General features: G+C 34.3%; 2 protein-coding genes across 2 annotated transcripts; both read left to right on the top strand.

The window, feature by feature from the left end:
- The first annotated feature begins 5,346 nt into the window (after positions 1-5,346).
- Positions 5,347-6,191, top strand: LOC143547408 (growth-regulating factor 8-like). The gene is made up of 2 exons (XM_077038842.1): positions 5,347-5,581; positions 5,810-6,191. The coding sequence occupies exons 1-2, from the start codon at positions 5,361-5,363 to the stop codon at positions 6,189-6,191; spliced, it is 603 nt and encodes a 200-aa protein (XP_076894957.1). The 5' UTR covers positions 5,347-5,360.
- Positions 6,192-6,563: 372 nt separating this feature from the next.
- LOC143547401 (uncharacterized protein At3g28850-like) lies at positions 6,564-7,700 on the top strand. The gene is made up of 2 exons (XM_077038837.1): positions 6,564-6,981; positions 7,111-7,700. The coding sequence occupies exons 1-2, from the start codon at positions 6,564-6,566 to the stop codon at positions 7,698-7,700; spliced, it is 1,008 nt and encodes a 335-aa protein (XP_076894952.1).
- Positions 7,701-26,870: the final 19,170 nt, after the last annotated feature.

Here is a 26,870-nt window from a genome sequence, read left to right as displayed (position 1 = left end):
ATATAAAACCGTTTTAAAATATATTAAGTTACGACGTTTCCATAAATCACAAAATACAATAATTTAATTATAGTTTCTAATTTGTATAAAGTTACTTAAAAGATAACTCGTTTTGTTTTCAACTATATAAGTGTTTATCATTGATATGTCCATCTCAAACTATGTAGGTTGGTATAATCATGCAACCTTTTGTAAAGACAATTTTTTTTTTCTTTTGGATGCCATTATGTTGGTTGTTGTTTACTATAATGAACTACGTTTATACGAATTTATTCATTTTACTTTATTTTTATTATATTATGTATTTTTCTTTTGATTTTACAATCACCATGTTTTTATCTGTTACTCACAACCAAATATTTATGAAATTGCAGAGAATTCTTATTAGAACTACTATGTTAGTTGGATTTGAATTTGCATTGACTTTTAAGATGAATCATGGCAGTGGACATGCATATAATATGGTTAAAAAAGGTATGTTAAAATCAGTTCAGGATTCATATGACCTTATGTATTCTGTTATACGTTAAATTCCATGCTACAACAAGTTCTTAGACTATCTGCAATGCTAAGAAAACCCTTAGACGCCCTTAGCATTCCAGCCAGCTGTCACATCATATTCTTACAAATCTTTAAAAAACTCAATTTCACCTCCCGTTGTAAGCAAGCCTTTAGGCGCCCTTAGTTGCCTACTCAGCTGCCATCTCATTACCCATTTTTTTTTTAAACTTACGTACTCAAATTATAATAAATATTTAAATAATTAGATGATTAAATGCATAATATCTAAAATAAAAGTGAACTAAATTTTAAAAAAATAAAAACACAGAATTGAATAACGGATTTTTTTTAGTTGGGTTTTATAGAATTGGTTTTTTACCGGACCTATTATTACAATTAAAATTGATATTTGATTTCTTAAAATTAAAATCATACCTAAAGGGTTACCATGTGATTACTTCAAAACTAAAAGGGTGAATGCAAAACTTCCAATAATAAAACAAAAGCACCTCTCTTATTTTTGACTTCATAGTTCATAGTCCATACCCATCTTCTCCACAACTCACCATCTATATATATCTATTGGTTAATTCATTATATTTAAAAAATAACAAGTAATCATAGAATTTTTTATTAATAAAATAATTCAAAAATAAAATCAAAATTTACAATTCAATTAATGCATTTTCATCTTTGACTCATTAATTGTTTTACTTTTACAAACATTAAATAATAATTTGTCCTTTTTTAATATACAACTTTTAATGTGTATGATATTAATTTATATATTTATTAATTATATGTAATTTGTTATCTTATTTATAGGATTCTTCAACTCCTGTCTGTAACTAGATCACTCCTATTTTCGTTTCTCAAGATGTTTATGTGGATGTTTCATTGACTGATGAAAAGGTTGAATTGAATTTGCGCCTATTAAAGATGAAAAGCTCAAACAAAAGTCAGTTGATGCGTATAATGTTGATCCTTAAATACTATGTCGGCTACAAAAAACAATAGTGAAGACGGGAAGGGCAAGTTTGATGGTGATGAAGGGGTTATTCTTATTACCTCAAAGCTTGGGAAGTGATCATTTTTAACTGTTTTCTAAAGGATGATAACAAATGGATGCTTTCAAGACAATAATTGTTTTAAATTTATGTTTTGAGTGTGTGTGTGTGTGTGTGTTTTTTTTGTTTCTTAGGCATCTTGTTGATTTTCCTTTTGATTTGTTTGTGGTCATAGGTTTAGAGTTTTTGTTGGAATTTTATGTTTTGGTTTGCTTTGATATCATTACAATAAACAAATGTCTTTTATGATTGTTTGTTTTCCTTGTTCTTTTTGACTTTTAAACACACGACATTTAACCTAATACAACAAAAGTTGGGCTAGCCCATACACCGAACAACTATATATGAACTAAAAAAAACTCAACGAATTTAAGGAAAGTTAAATTGTGGAAATTTAATTGCTTCATCAATATAATCAAATTTATAATTGTTTTCATATAAATATGAATTGCGATTAAAAATCATGATGCCGTTTGAAACTATATATGTTTCTCTTGAAGATTTATATATTTCAACCCGTGTCGTACACGGGTTAATAACCTATTATTAAATAAAGCTGTTACATAAAAAAAAAACTCAATCTCTCTTGAAAAAAAATTCAAAAGTAAAAGGAAATGCTTCAAAATCTGGCACAAGAATCGAAATAATGGCGCCCTTGCAGTTGGATCTCTTTGGCTCAGGGCCGGCCATAAGGAGGCTGGGTGGTTGATGGCCACAGGCCTGATACCCCGCTAGGCTGGAAGTTTTTTTTTTAATTGTATATATTTTTAATAAAATAATATGTATATTTAATGTTTAAACTCAATTACATAACCATTAGCTTGCTCTACTGGCAAAGGGATATTACACCTAACAAAAAGGTTATGGGTTCTATTTTCATTTGAGACGTGTAATCCTATTTTTATACAAAATTTTTTTACACAACTTAAATTATAATTAGGTAAGCTCATATCAAAATTGAATTATATAAGTTCAACGAAATACTCCTTTTACTTAAGGCCCAAAAAAAATTTCGCCTTCAACCCAAAATTTTTTTGCTTTCACGGAGCCGACCCTGCTTTGGCTTCAACGCGCCTGAAGGTATGAATGCTTTCCACGTCATCTCGGACGGTAAGAGCATGGGCGCATTAAAGATAGTCTTATGTTGTTGCTGACTAAGCAGAAAATCATGTTTCTGTTGAAGACTACTTTATGTAATATGAAATGTGTTTTGGTTGTCGATTCAAAACAACCCAGAAAGAGCTACTCCCTCCGTTCCATTAAAAGTGTCATGGTTTGAAAAACACAAAGTTTAAGGTATATTGAATAATTGACTTTTTTGCTTACCAAATGACAATAATGTCCTTGAAATTGGGTCCACCAATACTATTTATTAATGCTAGTTTTGTGTGTTTAAGGGTAAACTTTAAAATTGGCTAATAAATTTTTAAGTGAACAACTAAAAAGAAAATATGGACACTTTTAATGAGACGGAGGTAGTACAACTTTTGCACATTAATAAGATTAAAAAAATGATAAAGAATTACACAATGAAAATACATTCCCAACCTTACTTCAATTTTGCTGTTACATTTACTATTTAAGGTTAAAATTTATGCTAATATTACTTTGTATTTTTAAAAGCTATACTTTTTTCATAATAAAAAAAATCGATACTAAATGAATTTTTTAAATTCAAATTTCACATAATATGTAAAGAAAAAACCATACTTATTGCAATCATTTCGTCTAATTTTGAATTTCGATTCCCTTTGACTCATATATTTTTTTTATTTAATATCAACAAATACCTATCTTATATATAGTCATACTCATATATTGCTTGTCTAATCACGTTGTGTTCTCGTATCTCTCTAACACAGCCATTTAAGATTATTCTTCATTTCTCTTTTTATTTTAAAACATAATTTATTTTTATTTATTTTCTTTTACAACTAAACATTAATCTTTGTAAATTTAGTTTTTAAATACGTGACAATATTTAATATAATAATATAGGTATGAATGCTTTAATTTTAAAATAAATCAAACACCAAGGTTTGGTTTGCAACTTAAAATTATGTGCATAATAAATATATCAAATGGAAAAGTTAAAATGCAAAGGGAGATAAAAATAAGAAGTTTGAGAAAAATTTGTGATCACACAAAAACCCCTAAAAACAATAAAAATATCAAACTCAAAGTATAAATAAAAAACGAAATGCTTCTTCCGTCTTTCAAGTTAAAAAAGAAGCCCTCGAAAAAGGTAAAATGTCTAGAAAAAAATACACAATATCGAAAATAAACAAAAAAAACACAATGATAAATAAAAAAAACACAATATATCGCAAAATATACATAATACCAAGGAAAATAAAACACAATGTTGAACACAACATCAAGAAAAAAGATACAATGCCAAAAAAAGGACACAATTGATGACAAAAATAAAAAAAAAACACAACGATAAAAGAAGAACAAAATGATTTTTTTATAACGAGGAAGACGGGAAAAACATTCTTTCTTTTTTTACTTTTTATTATTATATTTTTAATTTTGAGTTATTATTTTTTTAATTAAATTTTTATTATTTTTTAGAGGTTTTTTACTGTGACACGATCTTATTTTTGTTTTCCTATGTAGAATATACCGACTCATATATCAAAAATTCATTTAAAAATCATAAATAAATATTATTATTAAAATAACTGTGTTTAGGTATTACATAAAATAGTTTTTTATTTTTATTATTTTTTCCACCTATAAAACTCGAGCAACTTATTGTAAACCAATGGAGGACTAAAGTCAACTTGGTGAGAAGAGAGGTAATACCAAAATCCAAAACACAATAAAACCTTAAACCTTGTACAAATAAACGTACGGACTTCAATTTTGTCTACATCTTTTCCTCACAAATGAGTTCTAATGAATATAATACGGGAGGCCACGGTTGGAGGAATGAAAAATCCAGTAAAGCTCCATCGCAGGCGGCGGAGTGTGATGTCGAACTAGCTCTGAACATGCAAACAACAAACCCTAGTAAAAAGATGAGTTCCATCTTTAGTCAGTCACTCTATGATCATCATCCTCAACATCAAGCTTCTATTGACTTTGGTGGTGACTCAACGGCAAATATAAATCAAACTGCATCTGGGACTTCATTTACTGGTATATAATCTAACACCCTTTGTTAAATTTTATGGGCTTTTTTTTTGTGTGTGTGTGTAATGAAATTTATGTAAATTCAGGTGGAGAGATGCAGAAATTGTTTTTCACACCTTCCCAATTGCAAGAATTTGAAAACCAGACGATGATTTATAAGCACATTATGTCTTCAAACCCTATTCCCCCACAGTTGCTGTTGCCTTTGTCCACTCAATATAACAGTATCATCATTTATTTCATCTTAATTTGTCATCTTTGCTATGTTATTACTGTTTAAAACTTTTATCAGATTAATTATTTTATGAGGTTTGGAGTAGATGTTACATAATTTTTTATGATCAACCGATAATTTATCGCCATGCATGTAATCATGTAATATATAATCTCTAAAAGAAGCAATATTTGTTATGTTTTCAAAACACAGATTTGATCATCACAATTTTGAACATTATCGTACATTCAACACTAAATCTTTGGATTGTATCATATTATATAGCTAGTCCATTCAAATTGAATGTAAAACTCTTTGGATTATATCAAAAATGTAACAATTTATTTCATTCATAATATTTTTCGGGCGAAACCTTACAAATAATTTATAACATTTTTGTGTGTTGAATTATTGTGTGTTTTCACTAAATTTCTTTGATGGCAGGGTTAGATTCGGAGCCATGGAGATGTAGAAGAACAGACGGGAAGAAATGGAGGTGTTCAAGAGATGTTATGCCAGATCAAAAATACTGTGAGCGCCATGCTCACAAGAACAGACCTCGTTCAAGAAAGCCTGTGGAAACTCAGCCCCAGAATACCAAAAATATTAAAGATCATAATAATTGCCATCCTCCTACCACTGCATGTCAACAATCCAGGTGGGTGTTTTTGGTATTTGCATTAACTTCACTGGCATGTGTCATCATGGTAGTATTTATTGTTCTCTGTGAATCTTAGCACCCCCAAAGTGTTTTATATTCACATATTTATTATAATTATTGGCTTTCTTGTTCTTATCTACAAATGTATCAAGTGGGTCAACTCCCTACGGTGTTATTTGTTTTGTGTAATTTATTGTTGTGGGGTTGCTTTAATTTCTGTTTTAGGTGCACTGAGTGGTTTATGAAGGGTGGCACTATCCCTTTGTCTTCATCACATCAAAAGATCCAGAAATCAATGCCTTCACCAAGTGTTGGATCTAAAAGAGACCACTTTTTTCAAAATCTCGAGGGATGTCATGATCAAGATTTGGTTGAAGGAGACAACTGCTCTCTTACATTAATGCAACCTGGTGGTGATCAAGATTTGTTTCATATGGGAATTGGAATGTTGAACGCTGATGGTTCTAACCCACAAAACCAGTTCTCGCACCATGGTTCGTGGCTGGGTGGACCATTAGGTGAGGCTTTATGCCCCGGGGTTGTGAGTTCACCTAACCAACCTAGTAATGTGCAATCTCCAAATGATTCTAGTCATGGGCTTTGCTAGTTTTATGTGGATGTTCTTAGTTTTTAAATGTTGGTTGGTTTAAGTGAATTGTTTTTGTTACATATAAATACATATTTATAAAGTTATGCATAATTTTTGTATTTTGTCACAAACATATAAAGTTCAGTCGGGCCTTGGATGCCAGCTAACACTTGGGTCCTTTTGGCTTTCTAAAAAGACATGTTTGATAAACCGAAAGCATTCCTAGTTACTCACTTTACTAATAATTCAAAATAAAAATTGGGCGCTAAAGCCAACCCAATGATCATTATTTGAAATTGAAATTACTTGCGAACTAACACTTTTCTTCCATGCTTTAAAGTCTTCATTTCTACACTACTTCACCAAATTAGAATCTTGAAACATTTCCAAATGGGTTGTGCAACATCACATCTATTAAATCATGATGAAGATTTCACCAAAATCAGCAGCTCTGCCTTTAGCCACCATATCGTCTCTCTCACGTCCACTACTTATGGCTTCTTGACACTCGACCCATCTTCGTCGAAAACCAAAACCACCATTACAATCTTTCCCACACCAGGGCCCGAACCCATATCCGAACCATCACCTGAAGTCATAAACTCGTGGGAACTCATGGCGGGCCTTGATTCTACCACCGAAAGCTTCCGCCTATACCGACAACCCTCTAAGATCTTTCATGAAGACTCAAGTACTCTTGATCCTAAAAATCCAGTCTTTCAAGGAACTTCAGATCTTGATCATAAAAATCCAGTCATTCAAGAGAATTCAAATGTTGATGAAAAAGAACCCATCTTTCTCTTGGCGGGTCTTGATTCGAAAGCCAAAAGCTTCCGCCTTTACAGACAACCTTCTAATACAATTCAAGAAAAATCGAATCTTGATCCTACAATTCCAGTCTTTCAAGAAACTTCAGATCTTTATCATAACAGTGTAGTGATCTTTCAGGAAAATTCAAACGTTGATCATAAAATTCCAATCCTTCTCAAATCTTTAACACCCAAAACATTTTCACTAAACGAATTTGAAAATCTTTGCCCACCAAACGGGGAAAACAAAGTAGTGGTGTATACGACAACATTAAGAGGTGTGCGCAAGACATTTGAAGCATGTAACACAGTGAGGACAATCTTGGAGGGCTACGGAGTGTTTGTTTGTGAGAGAGACATATCCATGGATTCTGGTTTCCGCGAAGAACTCCGGTACTTGATGAAAGGGAAAGATTGCAAGGAGTTGGTGCCACCAAGGGTGTTTGTGAAAGGCAGATACGTTGGTGGAGTCGATGCAATGGTGAAGGCGATGGAGGATGGGAGTTTGGATCACTTGCTTGAAGGTTTGCCTAAATCCAAAAATGGGTATGTTTGTGAGGGTTGTGGTGGTGTAAGATTCTTGCCGTGTTTTAGGTGTAATGGGAGCTGTAAGATGGTGGATTGGAAGGAAGAAGGTGCCCGAGGGCGGAAGAGGGTGGTGGTTCGGTGTAGTGATTGCAATGAGAATGGATTGGTTCACTGCCCAATTTGTAGTTGATCTGTAATTCATATTTGGTTTATGGTTCCAGAAAATATATATTATTAATTAACTTAACATTAGTTTGTAATTTCTGCTCTTTTAATTACACTTGTGTAATTTTTAATGGCTTAATTAGTTAATATTGTGATGCTATTAATTTACTTTATTCATGCAAACTTAACGTGGCCTCCACACTAAAAAGCTTCTTGAACAATCAGAAACAAGTAATGAGCAATGTTATTTCATGCATACCCAACGTGATCACCTCTCTTCCAAAAAATAGTTACTTTCTTGAGTGTTGTTACCTTTATAGGTGGGTAAACGATAGATGAGAAAGGTGGCTGTGGCAAAAGCATAATACCAGGGGTGGAATTAAAGGGGGTCAGGAGGGTTTAGGGCTGTAACGAACCGGACGTTCCGGAAGCTCGTTCGGCGGGAAGTACCTTTATGCATGTTTGTTTAATAAACAAACCGGACATGGACAAAACAATTTTGTTTGGTAGCTTAGCTGACGGAAATGGACAGATGCTGTGTTCGTTCAGTGGTTTTTGTGAACGTTCAGTAATGTCTTCGTATACCTCTATCCGTTTATATTCGCCCTTGTTCGTCTGGTAAGGTTCATTTATTAGTATTTTACATCTAATATACTTTTTTAGTGTTTATCTACCCTCATATATAAACTAGTTAAAAGAAAAATAAAAACCCTAAATCCTACCATACACTGATACGTCGCTACCACCACTCCACCAGACACTTAAATTGTCGGCTTCATCCGCCATGCTCTGGCATCCTCCGCCCGCCTTCCTCCGCCACTTGTGTAGGTCTTCCAAAACCAGATCTAAACATCGAACGAAATGGCTCTTGATAAACGATCGAGACGGGTGTGTGAAATCAAGCGATCGAAAAAATAATAAAATATCAAGATAGAGAATATACAATCTCGTAATAGGTATAAGTGTCTTATGTATAGCTAAACACGTTTCTTCTAGAAGCTTTTTCCCCGTTGAAGGTGCACGTGTGCATCGAAGTTCTCGTCTCGGATCCGGATTGCTCGCCGGCATTACCTACTTGATTAACCAAAATATATATTAAACGGGTTTGCCTTTTTGATATCATAAATCACATTTTTTTTCTCTTACAATCACCCCATTGACTTATGATATTGATTGTTTAACCATGTCACACATCTTCACAAATCACCCGATAAACCCAAGCCTATTCATTTCTATTCATTAGTGTAACCCGCCTATTTTTACTCATGAAGTAGTTCTCGCTTTTTATCTATTCCTTCGGATATTAAGTTGTATAGGCATGAGATGAGCTCGAACATCCAAAAATCGAGCTTGAACTACCGACTTCACCGATTAGATGACAAACTTTTTATTCTTCATCGAATTCAATTTTTTCAAAGTTCACCTTAATAAATTAGCATCATAAGCCAAAGATCCAGCTTCTCGAGCATCTTGAAAATAACATAGAAATAACAAGCTTTGAACTCGGTCAACAAGTGGCGAACACTAGATCAATTTTGACTTTCTTTGGTAAACCAAAATAACCAGTGATTTCTCGACTGAAAAAGTATCTTACAAACAACTGGTCCAGTTCTTAAGCTTCTATAAACGTTGATTCAAATGTCCAAGAGAATTACCTTTGTTGGGTAAAAAAAATAATGTCAACAGCCCAAGTAATAAAGGAGCAATCTTCAAGTGGTCTAGTTCATTATTTGTAACCTGAACCAAAACAGAAATTTACCGGACAACCCAAAACAGATCCTACTTGCTGGTCCATATTTTGATATGCTATATTAGCCCATACACACACTGGCCTTAGTGTCCATATCAGCCCAAGCCTAGTTCCTTCTACAATTTCAGCACATTAGGGTATATTTTGAAAACTTAAATTGCAGCAGCCATCATGGAGATGTCACCTTAATCAACAAAAGATCTGAGCCGTCCATCATCTGCCATTGTTACCAATGGTCACTGGCCAACCATCATCGGAAAAGCGTTCTAAGATCATCATCATCACCATCACCAATCAACAACCGCCGTTTGTTTCTTTCAACGAATCAATGCTGGATCTGAGGTTTCGAGTTTGCCCAAAATTGAACAAAGTAAGAAGGTTTACTAGTTCTTCTAAGGCCAATTCTAGTCAACAAATTGAAGCGATCGTAATGGGCATGTTCATGAACAACCACCTATTATAATTAACACCAACAATCGTCGTCTTTCATCATCTGCCAACTGTTCTTCTGAATCAGATTTGAGCTATGTTTTAAGAACCGGAACACTCAAAAACAACCCAAAAATATATACAAGAAGTCGTGTAACTTCATGTATGAACTTTCATCATCCAAATAAACAATAAAAGCTGAAACTTGTTTCCAAAAACACTTTCAAACGGACTAGATCTGTGTAAAATCGAACCCTATTCCAACCAAGCAAGAACATCAAGAACACCCCCCCCCCCCCCCCCCAAATTAAAATCAGTCTAAAAAAATGAACTTGAAATGATTGAATCCATATCTACGAGACGAAGTTGAAACATATTTATTCCAGTAACATTCAAACTTTATTTCCAAAAACCATAAAAATCTCCAAATCTTCAACGAATCATCAAAAAGATTCAAGAAATTAATGTCTTGGTTCGGATAAGCGTGGAATTTCAACCCGAATATCAAAAGCAAAGTTGAATCAATTGATTCAGCCCGCTCTGATACCAGTTCTATGTCTCCCAAAATCGGATCTATACTTCAAACGGATTTCTCTTGATAAACGATCAAGACGGGTGTGTGAAATAAAACGATCAAACATATATTAAAAGGATAAGATAGAGATAAACGATCTCGTAATCGGTACAAAATATTAATATATTAAAAGCATTCCGATCCCACCCAAGGTGAGCTCCCCTTGGGTGGTTGATTTACATCATGAAAAGACACACTAAAAAAAACAAGTGTCCTATTTATAGCTAAACACATTCCTTCTAGATGCTTTCTTCCTATTGAAGGTGTACATGTACATCGAAGCTCTCGTCTCAGATCTAAATTACTCACTAACATTACATATTTGATTAACCAAAATATATTTAACGGGTTTCGCCTTTATAATATAACTAGCTGAGTGCCCGCGCGATGCGGCGAGGTATGAATGCAAATATGGCATCAAATATGTAAACGGTGTTATCGTTTCTGTATGCGCGTGACTTTACAACGGTGTGCAAGTACCCTAACGATAGTATGCTCATAATGAGGCATTGGAAGCTTAACCGCTATTAGTAAGCACGTCACACAACAACTATAGGCATGCAATCAGGTGTCGGTGTGCACGTAAAGCTAAATTGATCACGTCTTGACCCGCGACCTGTTCCGTCTGACACTGTTTTAACCTGAAATATGTTCTGACTTGACCCCTTCGACCCGAACCCGTCCCAACCTGACCCAAACCAAATTAACCTTCTTTGTATCGACCAATTCCAACCTTACCTTTTCAACCCATATCCCAAACGGCCGAACCCGCCCAACCTGTTTGGCGATCCCTATTGGTAATCACGTAACACATTAAGTTTTTAAAATGAGAAAAGTATGGCAATACCAAACTCAAATTAAAGAGAATAAAATACTCGTTTTTATGGTATAATGTTTTTGAAAAAGTATTAATGTGTGAAAAAGTTATAAATGTTTAAACGTCGTGGGATAGTTGGTTTAAAATAAGGGGTATATATACAACTATTTAATAAATTAACAAAATATGATTAAAGTTAAAGGACAAAACTTGTAATTAATTTTTAATAATTAAAATCAATATACATGATTTTGCTAAAAGACAAAATTGTTCATAAAATATCTTAATCTTATGCATTATTGTTTGTACTTGAAGCAATAAGTTTGATAACTAATAAAATTTAAGAGATCCCTCACTCATTTATATATAGCATAGATATCCTAACTCACATTTTCTTTTTTTCCCTTACGTCAATCATTGCCTTCCCACGCCAAACCCCATATCATGTCGTTTTTTTTTCTATTAGTGTATTACTTTCTTAATTGCATATTACAGGGTATTAAAAATGGGGTTTTATGTACAATTTAAAATGATTCGAAGGATGGTTTACATAAACCTTATTGAATTGGAGATAGAGCAGAATGTATTTTTGGTTTTATTTTGAATTGGAGATAGAGCAGAATGTATTTTTGGTTTTATTTTTAATTATAGTAACACCTTAGGGTGTGCATAAAATCGAAAAAACCGAATCATAACCGAAAAACCGAACCAAAAAACCAAACCGAATAAGAAACCAGCGGTTCGGTTTTAAACTTTAGCAAAAACCGAAATATTGGTTTTGGTTGGGTTTTGTATTTTGTTAAGAACCGAAAAAACCGAACCGAAATAAAAAAAAATCGAAATAACCATAATATCTAAACCGTAACCATTAAAACAAAATCTACCAATGACTATTTGTTTAGTTTTAACATATGCTTAAAACAAATATATTTGGTTTTTACAAATGGTTAGTAACTAATAATACTGGTACTTTTAGTTTTGATTTTAAATGTATATTTTATTAACTTTTAATATTTAAGGTCTAAATATTCAATATTCTATTAATTATTAGTTTAAAGAAAAAATATCATGCCTAATTTCAATATCTTGGGTCATGTTTTTTTGGCCCAAAAAGTTTTGGCTCGATTAGTAAAACCGAAAATATCGCATCCAAAATAGAACCGAACCCAATAACCTAAAACCCAGAAAACCGAAACTGAACGGTTTTAAAATTTTAAAAAACTGAAAGTTTGGTTTTTGATTCGGTTTTAGTAAAACATATCACATCGAACCGTACCATGCACACACTTATACCTTTCTTTTTTTCTGAAAGGAAGAATTAGTTAAAATGAAACATAACATCAAGTAACAATACAATGTATTATGCTATTGGTTATGAAATACATGTTATTAATCACTCTTTATTACTACAGATGTATGATTTCCACTTTTTACTGTATTGATGTATGATTTCTCTTGTAGTGGTCTCCTTTTCTGTAATGAATTTGTTTGGATTTATGATAATATGTAATTGTTAATGTCCATTAGAGTCAATTTTTTTTTGTTTGGCCATTAGAGTTGTTTATGCTCGTTCGTCCATTAATGTTATTCGTGTTCGCTAGTGTTTGTTTGTCAATTAATGTCCATTAGTATCCGTGTGTTTGTTTGTCCGACAAAAACTTAAGAGGCAAACACGGCCCCGAATTTTCATTCGGTAGAGTGTTCATCAACTGCCCGTTTGTGTGACAAAAGCTTAACAGATGAACACGGACATGGTCTAGTACGGTTCACTTCGGTTCAATTACAGTTGGGTCTGTTGACCCTCCGGCGATAAAAAAATGTTATCAGTTGAGTCTAATACTTGATATTTTTCTTATAGTTTTACCCTTCAAAATTATTATCATATGTGTGGTTGAAATGGAAAAAGGAACAAGTATAACATGATCTGAAAAAAGTTTCAAATTCAATAAAAAGAAGTCAGGGAGTGGCGTCTGTGGTTTCTAGTTTATCACGAAGAAGAAGAAATGTCAAAGTGGAGAACGGTATTTAAGGTATATACCTTGATTAAAAGAGAAAATGACCAAAAATGACTCATTTAACCAACTAGATTCTTATCTGGCCCTCAAATTCTACAAATACCCAAAATGGTAATTCTACACCTAATTGATCCGATTTGAAGTAAATGAGTTTTGTAAGACAATAAAGTCAACAATTAATGGCAAGATCTGACAATATAAATGACCAAAATGACTCATTAATCCATCATAAACAAGACATAACTTAATGGATTAAACGGCCAAAGATGATTACAATAAGTCCCTGCCTTTTATCACATTTTTCTAATCCCAAAAAGACAGAATAATGATAAATTTACCAAAACGTTTTAAGGAAAATGAAATAAAATGAACCTATTTATAGACAAAACTAAGAAGCTGTGCCTAGACTCCCTGTGATTTTTGCAAATTACATTTTAAATAGATCACACATGAGAAACTAGAGAACTTTTGTAGATTTCCAATCAAACTTGCGCAAATCGAAACATCTAGTTTCTCATGGAGAAATACGAAACTCCCAGTTTCTCTTGATGGTTCTTCTATGAAACTTCCTTCAAATCCTCAAAAACTTTATATCTTTAAATGTCAGACTCCGACCAAAAGCGGCGGAACATGCCGGGGCGCGATGTGATTGTTTCAATGCACATGACAATATTAAAGTGTCAACATTTAAACAACAAATTCATTTCATTTAACATAAAACACAACACAACTTGTTCATACAAATACAACAAAATACAAGAAATAAATAAATAGTTCATTTTACTAATAATCCTAACGGTCCAAAATGAAAATAACGTCTTCAATCTTCGATCAACCAATAATCAAACATGTAACGTTGTATAAGATACATTTTGCCAACATGAATGTTGGTGAGCAATTCCATGATTTTTGTGTATACATAATATGAAGCAAAATCAACAACTCTTATGCGAACCCGTAAATAATAACAACAATTGGCGGTATATGAATCATAAGTAAATGAGACTTCTTTCTAATAGCTAAAAATTTTACCAAATTACATAGGGGAGTTGGTTTAGTGCTAGTGTGCACGATTCCGCTAATGTAAGCATCAAGATCCGACTTTTAAGATTTGTTCGGTTTAGTCAGTTCGGGACTTGATAAAATAGAAAATCCACATCCAACTTACCAAACATTTTAAATATATGCATAACTTTAATAAATTCAGTAGCTTAAACAAGTTTGAGTTATCAATTAAAGTCCCAAACTCGGGTTTAAGCGAGTGTAAGTCGGCCTGATCTCGGCATTAAACCAAGTTTGGTTCTGACACACCCTAATCTTAGAAATGTAAATAATATAAAGTGCAAAATGAGTTAAAAAGGTGTGGAAAGATTTTTGATGGTTTGAACGGTGACTAGCTCGTTAAGACAGGTAGTTTGACTTTTGCTCAGTTTTTACCCGAAACTTGGTTTAAGCCAAGATTTGTTCTAACACTTCCAAAATCTTAAGTAACATGAGTAATATAAAATAAAACATAACAAAAAAAAATTAGTTGAACTTTTGGTGGTTTGAATATTAACTAACTTGTTAAAACAAGTGTTCGGTTATACTCGGTTTTTACCCTAAACTTGGGTTCAAGCCAAAGTTTGTTCTACACTTCTATATAAACCATATAATGACTAAAATATGAAGAAAAACTCAGGTCTAAAGTTTTTGGTGCAATATGGTTGCTTAAAAGTTAATTAAAGTGCTTAAACGAGTATTCGGTTTTGGTTCGGCCCTTGACTCGGTATGAGACCGAGGATGGTTACAACATGTCGAAAACCATAGAACTAAAATAATGTAAAATTTCCAGATCTAAACTTAAAGAAGAAATCTAAGCGAGCAAACTTCCCGAAAATGACCCAAACGGGCCTAAAATGCATAAATATGTGTTTGAAGGTCCAAAAACGTTAAACAAAGATGAAAATGGTTTTTTTAAACATAAATTAACTTAGAACAACTGAAAGTAACAAAAACATAAACCCGTAACGGATTGAAATGCAAGATTTGGTTACGTCGACCTTTATAGTCAAACTTAAGCAAAGCTAGCTAGAACAACTTGTAATGTAACACCCAGGCTAAAGTAGAAACGCCCGAGTGTGACATACAGATTGTTCAAAACACATGTGACACTATAAGCGACAATATTATCATTAATTCATTTACGAGTCAAGTACACAAGTTTGCAATAAGGAATACAAAAAAAAAAAAAAAAAAAACTTTGTTCATTTGTTTAAGTAACCTAAGTCTTGTAACATTTCAGATTTTTCGTATTTGTTTAAACCGATTCGAGAATGTAATTCGGATATTTCGAACTATTTAAAACTTATATTTAACTTGGTTTAACTTATTTTATAATTTCATAACTTTAAAATATGCCAAATAGCCTTTAGAAACTCTTAAAACAGGTATTCTACAGCCACCCTCAAAATTGCTAAAAAACCGACTAATACGTATAGAGTTATACGCGGCGTAGTAGTGGGTTTTTCTAGAAAAACCCACCAGTTTGTCTTATTATGTTTTTGGTTTTTTTTTTCTTTTCTTTGTTTTTGTTATTTATTGTTATTTATAATTATTATTATAAACAATTATGTTATTTATGAATAATATATTATTATTCAAAATTCGTCAAAGGGCGTTCAGTAGCAGGACTTATTTGAGAAAATTGACATTGCGAAACGAACTTTCAGTTTATTGGCTGCTGTCGTTATGGACAACTTGAATCAGTTACAGTGATTACCTTGGGTAAACTGACAGTGCCAAATGAACCTTTCTTGGATGTTTCCGGTATCGGCATCTCAAATCTGGCTTTTCGATTTCTTCAAAGTTCAACTGTCTTGACCGTCGGCCACCACCACCAACCGTAATTGTCTTCCCTTCAACACATATCCGTCGTCACTAAGATTAAGCTTCACACACACACACATATAACCCTTATACTAACAATGGTGTTTTAATATTCTTGTGTAGTAGATGTGCAGTATAAGAATTCTTTGCTCCAACATAACCAGCACCAGATCGAGATATTAGTTTAATGAGTTTGAATCTCCCGGATCCGCGGTATCCGCTAACGGCAGTGATAACGGGAGTCCATAATTTGAACAGAGAAATGGAAATTCAGTCATTGCTCCAACATAACAAGCACCAGATTGAGATATTGGTTCAGGCGTACCTGAACCGATTAACACGTTTGATAACGTGGATTTAGGTTCAGTGTTGACACTGATATTAACACGTTTGCTTACAGCTTTCATTATCACCGGCATAATACACAATGAAAGCACAAAATCAAACAACAATCCATACAATAGCAATTCTCTCCATTCTTTTTCTATTCTTCACGTACTAAATCCACGTCATCTACGTCATGAAGAAGAGAAAAAGAATGGAGAGAATTGCTATTGTATGGATTGTTGTTTGAGTTTGTGCTTTCATTGTGTATTATGTCGGTGATAATGAAAGCTGTAAGCAAACGTGTTAATATCAGTGTCAACACCGAACCTAAATCCACGTTATCAAACTTGTTAACCAATTCAGGTAAGTCCGAACCAATATCTCAATCTGGTGCTCGATCGTTATGTTGGAGCAATGACCGAATTTCCATTTCTCTGTTCAAATTATGGACTCCGTTATTGCTACCGTTAGTAGATACCACGGATCCAGGAGATTCAAACTCATCAAACTAATATCTCAATCTGGTGCTGGTTATGTTGGAGCAATGAATTCTTATACGGCACATCTACTACACAAAAATATTAAAACACCATTGTTAGTATAAGGGTTATATATATATTATATATATATATATATATTTAAGCCAATAATTCTTTAATATACACAAGATGATCAACTTACAATACCCCCATCTAAACATAAAAATAATAATAAGCTTAAGCTTAAGCTTAGTGACGACGGATATGTGTTGAAGTGAAGACAACTACGGTTGGTGATGGTGTCTGACGGTCAAGACAATTGGAATTTGAAGAAATCGAAGAACCCGATTCGAGATGTCAATAACGAAAGCAGCCAATAAATTGAAAGTTCGTTTCGCAATGTCAATTTTCCCAAATAAACCATGCAACCGAACGCCCTTTGTTGAATTTTGAATAATAATATATTATTGATAAATAAATAATAATAATAATAATAATAATCATAAATAACAATAATAATAACAAAAGAAAAGAAAGGAAAGAAAAAAAAACATAATAAGATAAAACTGATGGGTTTTTCTAGAAAACCCACTAACATAACAAGCAACCGTTTGATATAATATAGTATAGTATAGTATAGTATAGTATAGTATAGTATAGTATAGTATTGTATTGTATTGTATTGTATTATACAATGCACTTTAAGAACGTACATCCGAACGTGTTGCGTTGGCGCCTGACACATGCATCTGAATCTTTGACGTACATCAGGTATATAATAATAATACTATTTTTATACGAATAATAATATAAAATTAATATTTTAATAATAATCATAATATTAAAATAATAGTAATATAATTATATGTTTAGAATAATATTATTTTAATAATAATAATATTTCAATAAATACAATAATCATATTTTATTTTATTAACAATAATATTTTAATAATAATTTTAATATTTTAATAGTAATAATATAATAAAAAATTTAACAATAACGGTAATAGTACGGGAAATCTGGTTTAAATTTGGGAGACCCGGCGAACTAGGGTTATCGTAAAAGTGTTCAGACTCATATAGGTGGTGTCTATATAGTAGGCATGGTGTAGTATAACGGTCGGTGACTAGACAAATTTCAAATCGTTATCATAACAGAACCCAAATTAAATTAAATATAGTTTAGTTTTTCAAAAGTCCCTATAAAGTATAAACCGTCTCTCTTGATCTCACATAACAAAACTAAACCAGTCACCAAATCTCTGTCATAGCTTGTACGACTATCGACTTCATACTAAATAAAGGTAAAACGAAACCTGGTTCAAGTCTGAATGACCGTTAGTGGCGTACCCCGGTTCCTCCTCGTCCGACTACGGCGTACCCCGGTTCCTCCTCATCCGACTCCGGCATAACCCGGCTCCTCCTCGTTCGACTCCGGAAATAAATGGTTGAACCACGACATTTACATATACCAAAAATTGTGTTGTTGTGTTGTTGGTTGAATGAAAATTGTGAGGGTGATGTAAAAAAAAAAGAAAAGAGAAACGGAGGAAGGACGAAGAGGGAGGGGAGGGAGCCAGGCTCCAATAATATAAAACACCCAATACGCCACTTATAGGGCTATACGCGGCGTATTAGGGTACGATATGACAACCGAGCCCAGCTTTTGCAGGCTAGGATGTCAAATCGTACCCTAATACACCGCGTATAGCCCTATATGCGGCGTATTGGGTGGGTATCCCTAGTAGGACCCCTCTTAAAATCACTTAAAATGGCTTAAAAATGCATTTTTGGAACTACAGGGACTAAAACTGTCAACAATGAAAAGCTGGTGAAAACTCCCCCTTCACGCTGCGCAAAGGAGGAGGGCTTGATCCTCCACGCGGCGTGAAGGATCTCCAGACCAGCTAAAATTGTTTTCGATTTTCATTCAATGCTAAATCTTTCCCTAAACGATCCTAAATCATGACAATTAAGCAACAAGTTATCTAATTTACTATAGAATAGTGTCTGGGTTTATTCTCTATATTTTGGTTGATATATCAAAGATTACAAGGCTTGATCTCGTCAATAATATTTTATTCGGTTACCAAAACGAGTTAATTTCTTATCCTACAAGTTGATATACTTACTATATAAACAAACCATCATTTCAAAACCCTAGGGGTTACTGAAACATAGCATTCCCAGTCGTCACTTCCCTTCACCCGATGATTTCTCCCTCATTTTTGCTTATTTACTCGAAGATTTGAAGCTGCAGTTTGACTTTGTCGGTTTTCTAATCTTTGACCTTGATTTCTCGTCAACTCAAGCATTATCTGGGTAAGTTGTCAACTGATGAATCGTTCACTAATACTCATTTGTCAAAAACCCTCAGCTAATTTCTGAGATTGAGGGGTATTGACGGGTCAATTTAACTCAAACATGATTAAGGGAAAAATAGTAAATAACTTTGACTGACCAATTTCTCATGCTTTTGGTTGGAACTAACTTTCCCTATTCGGATTCTGGTCAGTACCAACTCGCTTATTTACTGAAAATCTCATAACCGGAGTTCTAGATATCCGTTTGGATTGATTCCAGTGACTATGTTCTCGGTTTTTACTCTATTTTTATTTTGTACAAGTCTCAGGTATGTTTGGATCAGAAAACTTGTCACGTTAACTTTGCTCGTTTATTCTACCTCTTGGTTTAATCACTTAATCATCAAGGTGAGATATCATTCCCCCTTTTATTTTACTGTTTTCAAATATTTTGGGGACATATGCGTATCTAATTCATATTTTATATCTTATATATACACAAACTCGCAAACATAATTATTGTGTGTCTTTCAATTAAATGCTACTTGTTTAAGTGTTTATATTCTATCATATTTGGAGAGGTCCATCAGAAGTCTAGCATGTCAGTATGATCATACGCCGTCCTAGTAGCCATAGCCCGTGTTTGTGAGGCATGGTCAACCGACAATCACATTATTTGTTTATGGTTTGATTGATTATTACTCACATTATTTTGTTTGCGTATTTATCATATATATATATATATATATATATATATATATATATAATTGTACATGAAAACTAGTTATCATCTCACTCAACATCTGTTGTTGACAAATCTCTTTATTTTCTATGCATATGCAGGTTAACAGTTAATTCAAAGCTAAGGTGAAGAACACATAGAAAGACCTTAGGAAATAAAATAAAGAATTTTTGCTCTATTATTTAGTTTGGGATTATTATTGTTATATTTGAAACTTATGCACTTTATTTGAAATTTGAAATAAATAAATTAAATAGATATTGAAATATTTTATAATGTATGATAGTATCTTGTGAGCTGTGAACAATTAGTTCGCGCCTCGGCATTCCCACCTTAGGTTGGGGTATGACAAGTCTAGTGTCTTCTCCGTGTGTCATCCTCTACTAACGGTACCTGTAGCATATATATAAAATACGGTCAACATACTTAATAGTTGGTGAGTTCACATAAGTTTTATATAAGTACATAAAAATCATGCAATTCCATGAAACTTGTGAAAATTATAACTACTTCGCATGCAATGTCTTTTCCGGTCGGTAACAACCAATGTACTCGGATCGGGGGTCCCCTTTCCACCCATAACAAAATGCACCTGAGTGCAAAGGGGGAGGGGGGGGGGGCGTATGATCATACTTATTAAGGCAACCACTTGAAATTGAAATCAACGCACGTAAGCAAGTAAGCATGTAAACACACAAGTCCATGATATGAATCGCAGTTTTGTAAATGACTCGATAAACCATTGAGTAGATAAAGATATATATGCTACCCCCAAAAATATAAAAGTGTAAAAAAAGAGGGCATAGACTTGATTTTAAAATTGGGATTAATTTTAAATATTACCGAATAGAGTAAAAGTCCAGTTTTACTGTATTAATCGGGACAACTTGATGAACCCTTTCATCTCTCAGGACACTCAGTTTTACATAACCTATTAAAACTAAGTTTGTCGCGATATGAATAACCAACTTTAAGTTTATAGTTACCTATTAAGTTATTAAGTTTGGAAAATCAAATTTAGTTTAATTTTGCAAAAAATGATTGGTTATAATTTGTTTTAAATCAAACTTTGTTTAAAAGACAAGGGTTAGGTTATAATAGGAAGTATAGTTTTTGTAGGAATGATGACGGGTGGATTGTAGCACCACCCTTAAGTGTAGTATTTCTTGTTAAAATGTGTGCGTTTATGTTTAATTCACGAATTTGGATTACTACACTTTGTCGTGCGTTTGTAGGTACAATGGCAAAAAATGGCGATTCAAGTGAGCTATGATGGAGAGGAGCAAAGAACTCGAGAGTTGGTGATGGAAGTCAACAAGTCAAAGAAGAAACAAGGAATTTGGAGCTGAGGCTATCGTAGCTTACGGTAGCCACCGTAAGCTACGGTAGGGTTCCAGCGTAGCAGCCTAGCGTAAACAGATTGAGGCTGGCCTAGTGGCTTTCAAAGCCACCGTAAGCTACAGTGGCCACTGTAGCTTACGGTGGACCCTGACGCAGAAACTGTAACTGCCATTTAAGGCCGTTTTGGGATGACTTTTGGGTTTCTTTTTGATAGATTTTCAATTGAAGACACTGGAGAGGCGATTAGGAGGAGCTCTAATTCAATTTTGAGTTGTTTAAACATGGGAAACTTGTTTTTGATTCATATGCACATTGTAATCGAAGGGATGATGACCCGAATCATGCTCGGCTAATTTCCTTTGTGTTTTCCCTCGGATTGTAAAGTTTCATTTGTTTGTTGATCGAATGTTTATGCAATTGCTGAGATGGTAATTTAGTATTATTGATTTCATAATTATGATATCTATGTATTGATTGATAAGTTGTTAGTCTGTTTAATTCGTGTTCTAAACCGTCAGTTATTGGTGCTATAGGCAATCGGGATTAATCGGGTGGAATTTGGGGTTGGATAATGTAATTGATTTTTGAGTGATAACCTTGCAATTGTAATCCAAGTACTTAGTCCTCAATTATCACAATCATTTGCATATTCATGATGTATGTTCCATAGTTCGTCAGATTGAATGTTTACATTAACATTCATTGAAACCTGAAACCAAGGGAAAGCATATCCTCTCGTCTTTGATTAAAAAAACAGTGTTAAGTATTTTAGTTAATTTTCGTTAATCAAACAAAACAATGAAAACTTTGAAATTTCATTTTATGCATTTAGTTTAAATTTAGTTAATCTATAAAACTACTTGGTAACACATATTCCACAAACTGTTCGTATTCGACACCCATTTACCATTATCTAATTAGTTGTATTTGGTTTATTTTTGCGCGAGTCTTCGACCTCGTGTCAAATTTTGGCGCCGTTGCCGGGGAGTAGTGCGCAACATGTGTTATTTTTGTAGTTTTTATTTAAATAGTTATTGTCAGTTTTACGCGGGTTGTGCTAGTGTGCAGGTACTTACAGGTACATGCATACAAGACACTCTTGGGCTTCATCACCGTTAGCGTTTGATCCTGAAATCGAGAGAACCTTTCGTCAGAACCGGATTCTGCAAAGGGAAAACAAGGTTATTGGGTCGCCAAGCACAAAAAGTGGAACAACTGACACCTCAATCATGGCTTCGGAACAAACTGTCGCGCCAATGCCACCACCCATAAATTCTGAAAATCCATCATCCACTGAACCCATTACTACCACAACCTCTACAAATGTACCAACTTCAACTGTGTTTAGTTTTCAATCACCACCTGACCTTCCACCCTTGACCACTTTCATGCCTATGCAAGGACAATCATCAATCTCACCACAAAAATCATCTTTCCAATCTCAACAAAATCCACGTTATCAACAACCATACACATTTACCCAAGACCCACCTATAACTCATATTCCACCGGGTCAATGATCGAGCCCGCATTTGTTTAATGGGCCACGTTATGGTGATGGCAATGAAGGAAATGAAGATTTCGAAGAAGGATATTCAAGTGGGGTTGATGGGAGTCAGTTGAGGATTCAAGGGTAGTTTGGGTATGGATCCGACTTTCAACCGCAACAACAAGTGCAACAATGGGGTGGGCCACATGTCAATCAAGTACAACAACCACAACCATTGCAACAAGTTCCACAACAACCGCATTATCAACATGTAAGGCCCCGAACCCCGGGAACCCCACAGTTGGTAATCATACAAAACACTTAAGAAAATAATTAAACTTGAAAACGGTTTCTTCCATTAAAACAAACATCTCAGAGTATAACTCAGCAGAAAACATAAATAATAAAATAAGTTCCCAAAACCAGGGAATTTTGCCCAAAATCAACATAGTTATCTTTAAATAAAAAATTTTAATAATAAATGTTTAATAGTAAAATTCAGTTCCCGTATGCCCTTCACCGTCCAAGTAGCTTCGTGCACGTCCAAGCGATAAGGCATCCTCTTCCTAACCTGAAACTCACACTAACATGCACACAAAGTCAGCTTGAGCTGAGTGAGTTCAAGTTTTAAGTAAATAACATCAGTAGTAATAGTTAAGATAGTCAAACCAAAAGTTTTAAAAAAAAAAGAGTACATCCATCAAATCATCATTTCTGAAAACTAAACATCCTCATACATACATATACAAAATGTATATGTAAACATCCTTTCAATTACATCTCTATATATATCACAGTATATATATATATATAACATCCACGTATAACATCAGGGTCGAGCAAACGTACAACCCAAACACGTAACATCAGTGCATGCAAACACAAAGTAGACATACACAACATCAGTAGTCGAAACGACTACAACATCGCCAGATATAGGCCAAGCAATAATGTATATACATATATATATATATATACATACATATATATATATACATACATATATATATATATATATATGTATGTATATATATATATATATATATATATATATATATATAACATCCCAAGGCCTACCATATGCTAGCAAGCCTATATAAATCGTTTAAAACATTTAATCCAGTAGGAAAACACTTAGATGTGCATGCTAGCCCAAAAGTTAAAAGAGTTAAAAAGGGGAATCATGAACTCACCTGAAATCAATCGAACACCTGCAACGAGCTAGGAAAATCCTAAGTGCACGATCACAAGCAAGGGCTTGTAAATTATATACAACACATTACTAGACTAGACCGTAAGAACACTCTTGCATAATGGGCCGTTCAAGCCCAACACTTTGGCCCAAGGCCCAACAACTTGGCCCAAGACCCAACACTTGGCTCGAGGCCCAACAACTTGGCCCGAGGCCCAACACTTGGCCCAAGGCCCAACAACTTGGCCCGAAGCCCAACATTTGGCCAAAGGCCCAACGGTAATCAAATCGGGTCGAATGCGCGTGTAATAAACCTTAAAACCATTTGTTAAATGAATCAACCCCAAATAGACCAAATTCCATTTTAAATCCTTTCATTCATCAAAATTATGTCACTCGAGTTGATAGGGTTGACGGCTCCTTTTTACAACTCTTACTTTAACATTTAAACGAATATTTGCGCACCGCCGACTCGATTAACAAAGCACTAACCATAACAGCCCCGAGCATCAAAAAAGTAATTTTTCCACAGCCCTTAAACCCCCCTAGGGCTGTACAAACTGATTCGGTCGGCCACCCGATCAATTAACGCATCAAACTCAACAATTTGTAATTTTACACCCGATAAACCCTAGTTTTCGAACTAAAATCGATTGACCGACCTAAACACCTCCAATGACCACGAAATTTTAATATGATGTAAATGCCATACCTGGGGATCTTTCTACACTGGAAACTCTAATTTTTATCCACGGGAAGTGGGTCAATTACACCTTGGCCGAAAATCTGTCCAACGAAAAGTTTCGGCAAAATTGAGCATCAAAACGATTAGGGGTGAGCAAAAAGAGTGTTGGGGATTGTAGTACATACCTTGAACTACTTCTTGGATCTTGGAATCGATCAACAAGCCGAAGCAATGAAAGGGGGGAGGGGCTGGAAGTGGCCGATCGGCAGCTGCATTAGGTTTAGGGTTTTTTTTAATGTTATAACATAAAACATTTTCATTCTAGCCCCCGGAATTTAATAATAATGCAACTTGGAAGAAATGTTAAGCGATTAGACGTGCCGGGATGATGTAAAAGCCTCCGAGAAACGTCGGATACATCCCGAGAATTATACATACTCTACAAGCTTTAATTCTTGAACACGGAATTAACGGGCGTTACACAACAACCTCAATTTCAACAACCAAATCCCCAACCACAAGTTCAACAAAATATGCAACAAAGGCCCGTTTACCGACAAATGGGTCAACCAAGAGTTCCCTTGGGGGTACCAAGAAGACAAGCAAGGGAAATGGTTAGGGGAATAGAGACTCATTTTCGACCGATCATCACCAATAACCCATCTCCGGTGGTTATTCTTCAAAACCAAAATGGAAGAATGTTTGAGGTGAGAACTAATGCACTCCAAAGTTTACCAAAGTACAAGGGTCTTGCAACAGAAGAACCCTATTTTCATTTGGAGGCATATGACTCTATTTGCAACACGACAGGGGGTCAAGGTTTTACACCGGATGAGGTTAAATTGGTTTTATTTCAATTCTCGTTGGAGGACAAGGCAAAAGATGGTTTTACACATTGCCATCCGCATCGATTTATACTTGGGCCGAGATGCAACAAAGGTTCTTAGAAGAGTTTTAGATGGCTCAAAAGACTAATGATGCGAGACGAAGTTTGAGGTCTTTCCAACAACAATCAGGTGAAATGTTTCATGAGGCATTCGAGAGGTTTAACATGATGATCAAGAATTGTCCTCATCATGGTATAGCTCTTTGGGAGTTGTTGAATGCCTTTCATGAAGGGTTGAATGCGGAAGATGAACGAGATTTGATGTCAATCACCAATGGTACTTTTGGTACCAATTATGAACAAGATGATTGGGCATTCTTGGAACAAATGTCGGTCACATCAAAGAGAAAGGCTCAAACTGCTAGAAGAGCAAGACCAGCAATTGGAAGACCGCAAGTTCACGCCGTGGAAGATGTGGGGGTACAAACCACTAATCAAAGAATTGATGTTTGTACCAATTGTAATGAGTTGGTTCATGGGGCGGATGTGTGTACGGTATGTCAAGCACAAGTTGAGGAGGTAAATGCACTTCAAGGCCAAGGGGGTGGGAATCAAAATTTCAACATGAACTCAAACACTTACCACCCCGGGTTGAGAAATCATCCAAATTTCCGTTATGGAAATCAAACATCTCAACTCAATCTGAATTTCCAAGGGACTTCTCAAACCACCTTTATCCCTCGTCAACAATACCTCAACCAAGGCAATCAAAATCAATTTCAAGGAATGGGTGGTAATCAAGGTGGGTCTTCGGGCCAAAGTTCATCAAGTGGGAATGAAGTGACGGACATGCTTAAGATGATGAAAAAGAGGAATCAATTGGATGAAGCTCGTATACAAAAGGATGAAATGCGTGACAAAGTCATCCAATCATTGACAACTCAAATGGGCCAACTTGCAACCAAAAATATAAAAGTGTAAAAAAAGAGGGCATAGACTTGATTTTAAAATTGGGATTAATTTTAAATATTACCGAATAGAGTAAAAGTCCAGTTTTACTTTATTAATCGGGACAACTTGATGAACCCTTTCATCTCCCAGGACACTCAGTTTTACATAACCTATTAAAACTAAGTTTTTCGCGATATGAATAACCAACTTTAAGTTTATAGTTATCTATTAAGTTATTAAGTTTGGAAAATCAAATTTAGTTTAATTTTGCAAAAAATGATTGGTTATAATTTGTTTTAAATCAAACTTTGTTTTAAAGACAAGGGTTAGGTTATAATAGGAAGTATAGTTTTTGTAGGAATGATGACGGGTGGATTGTAGCACCACCCTTAAGTGTAGTATTTC

This window comes from Bidens hawaiensis, unplaced genomic scaffold, assembly GCF_021521415.1.
Source record: "Bidens hawaiensis isolate Kalapana, Puna unplaced genomic scaffold, B.hawaiensis_p1.1 tig00000905_1, whole genome shotgun sequence".
NCBI lineage: Eukaryota > Viridiplantae > Streptophyta > Magnoliopsida > Asterales > Asteraceae > Bidens > Bidens hawaiensis.
The sequence above is the reverse complement of the archived record's forward strand: the minus strand, read 5'-3'. Positions and strand labels throughout refer to the sequence as shown.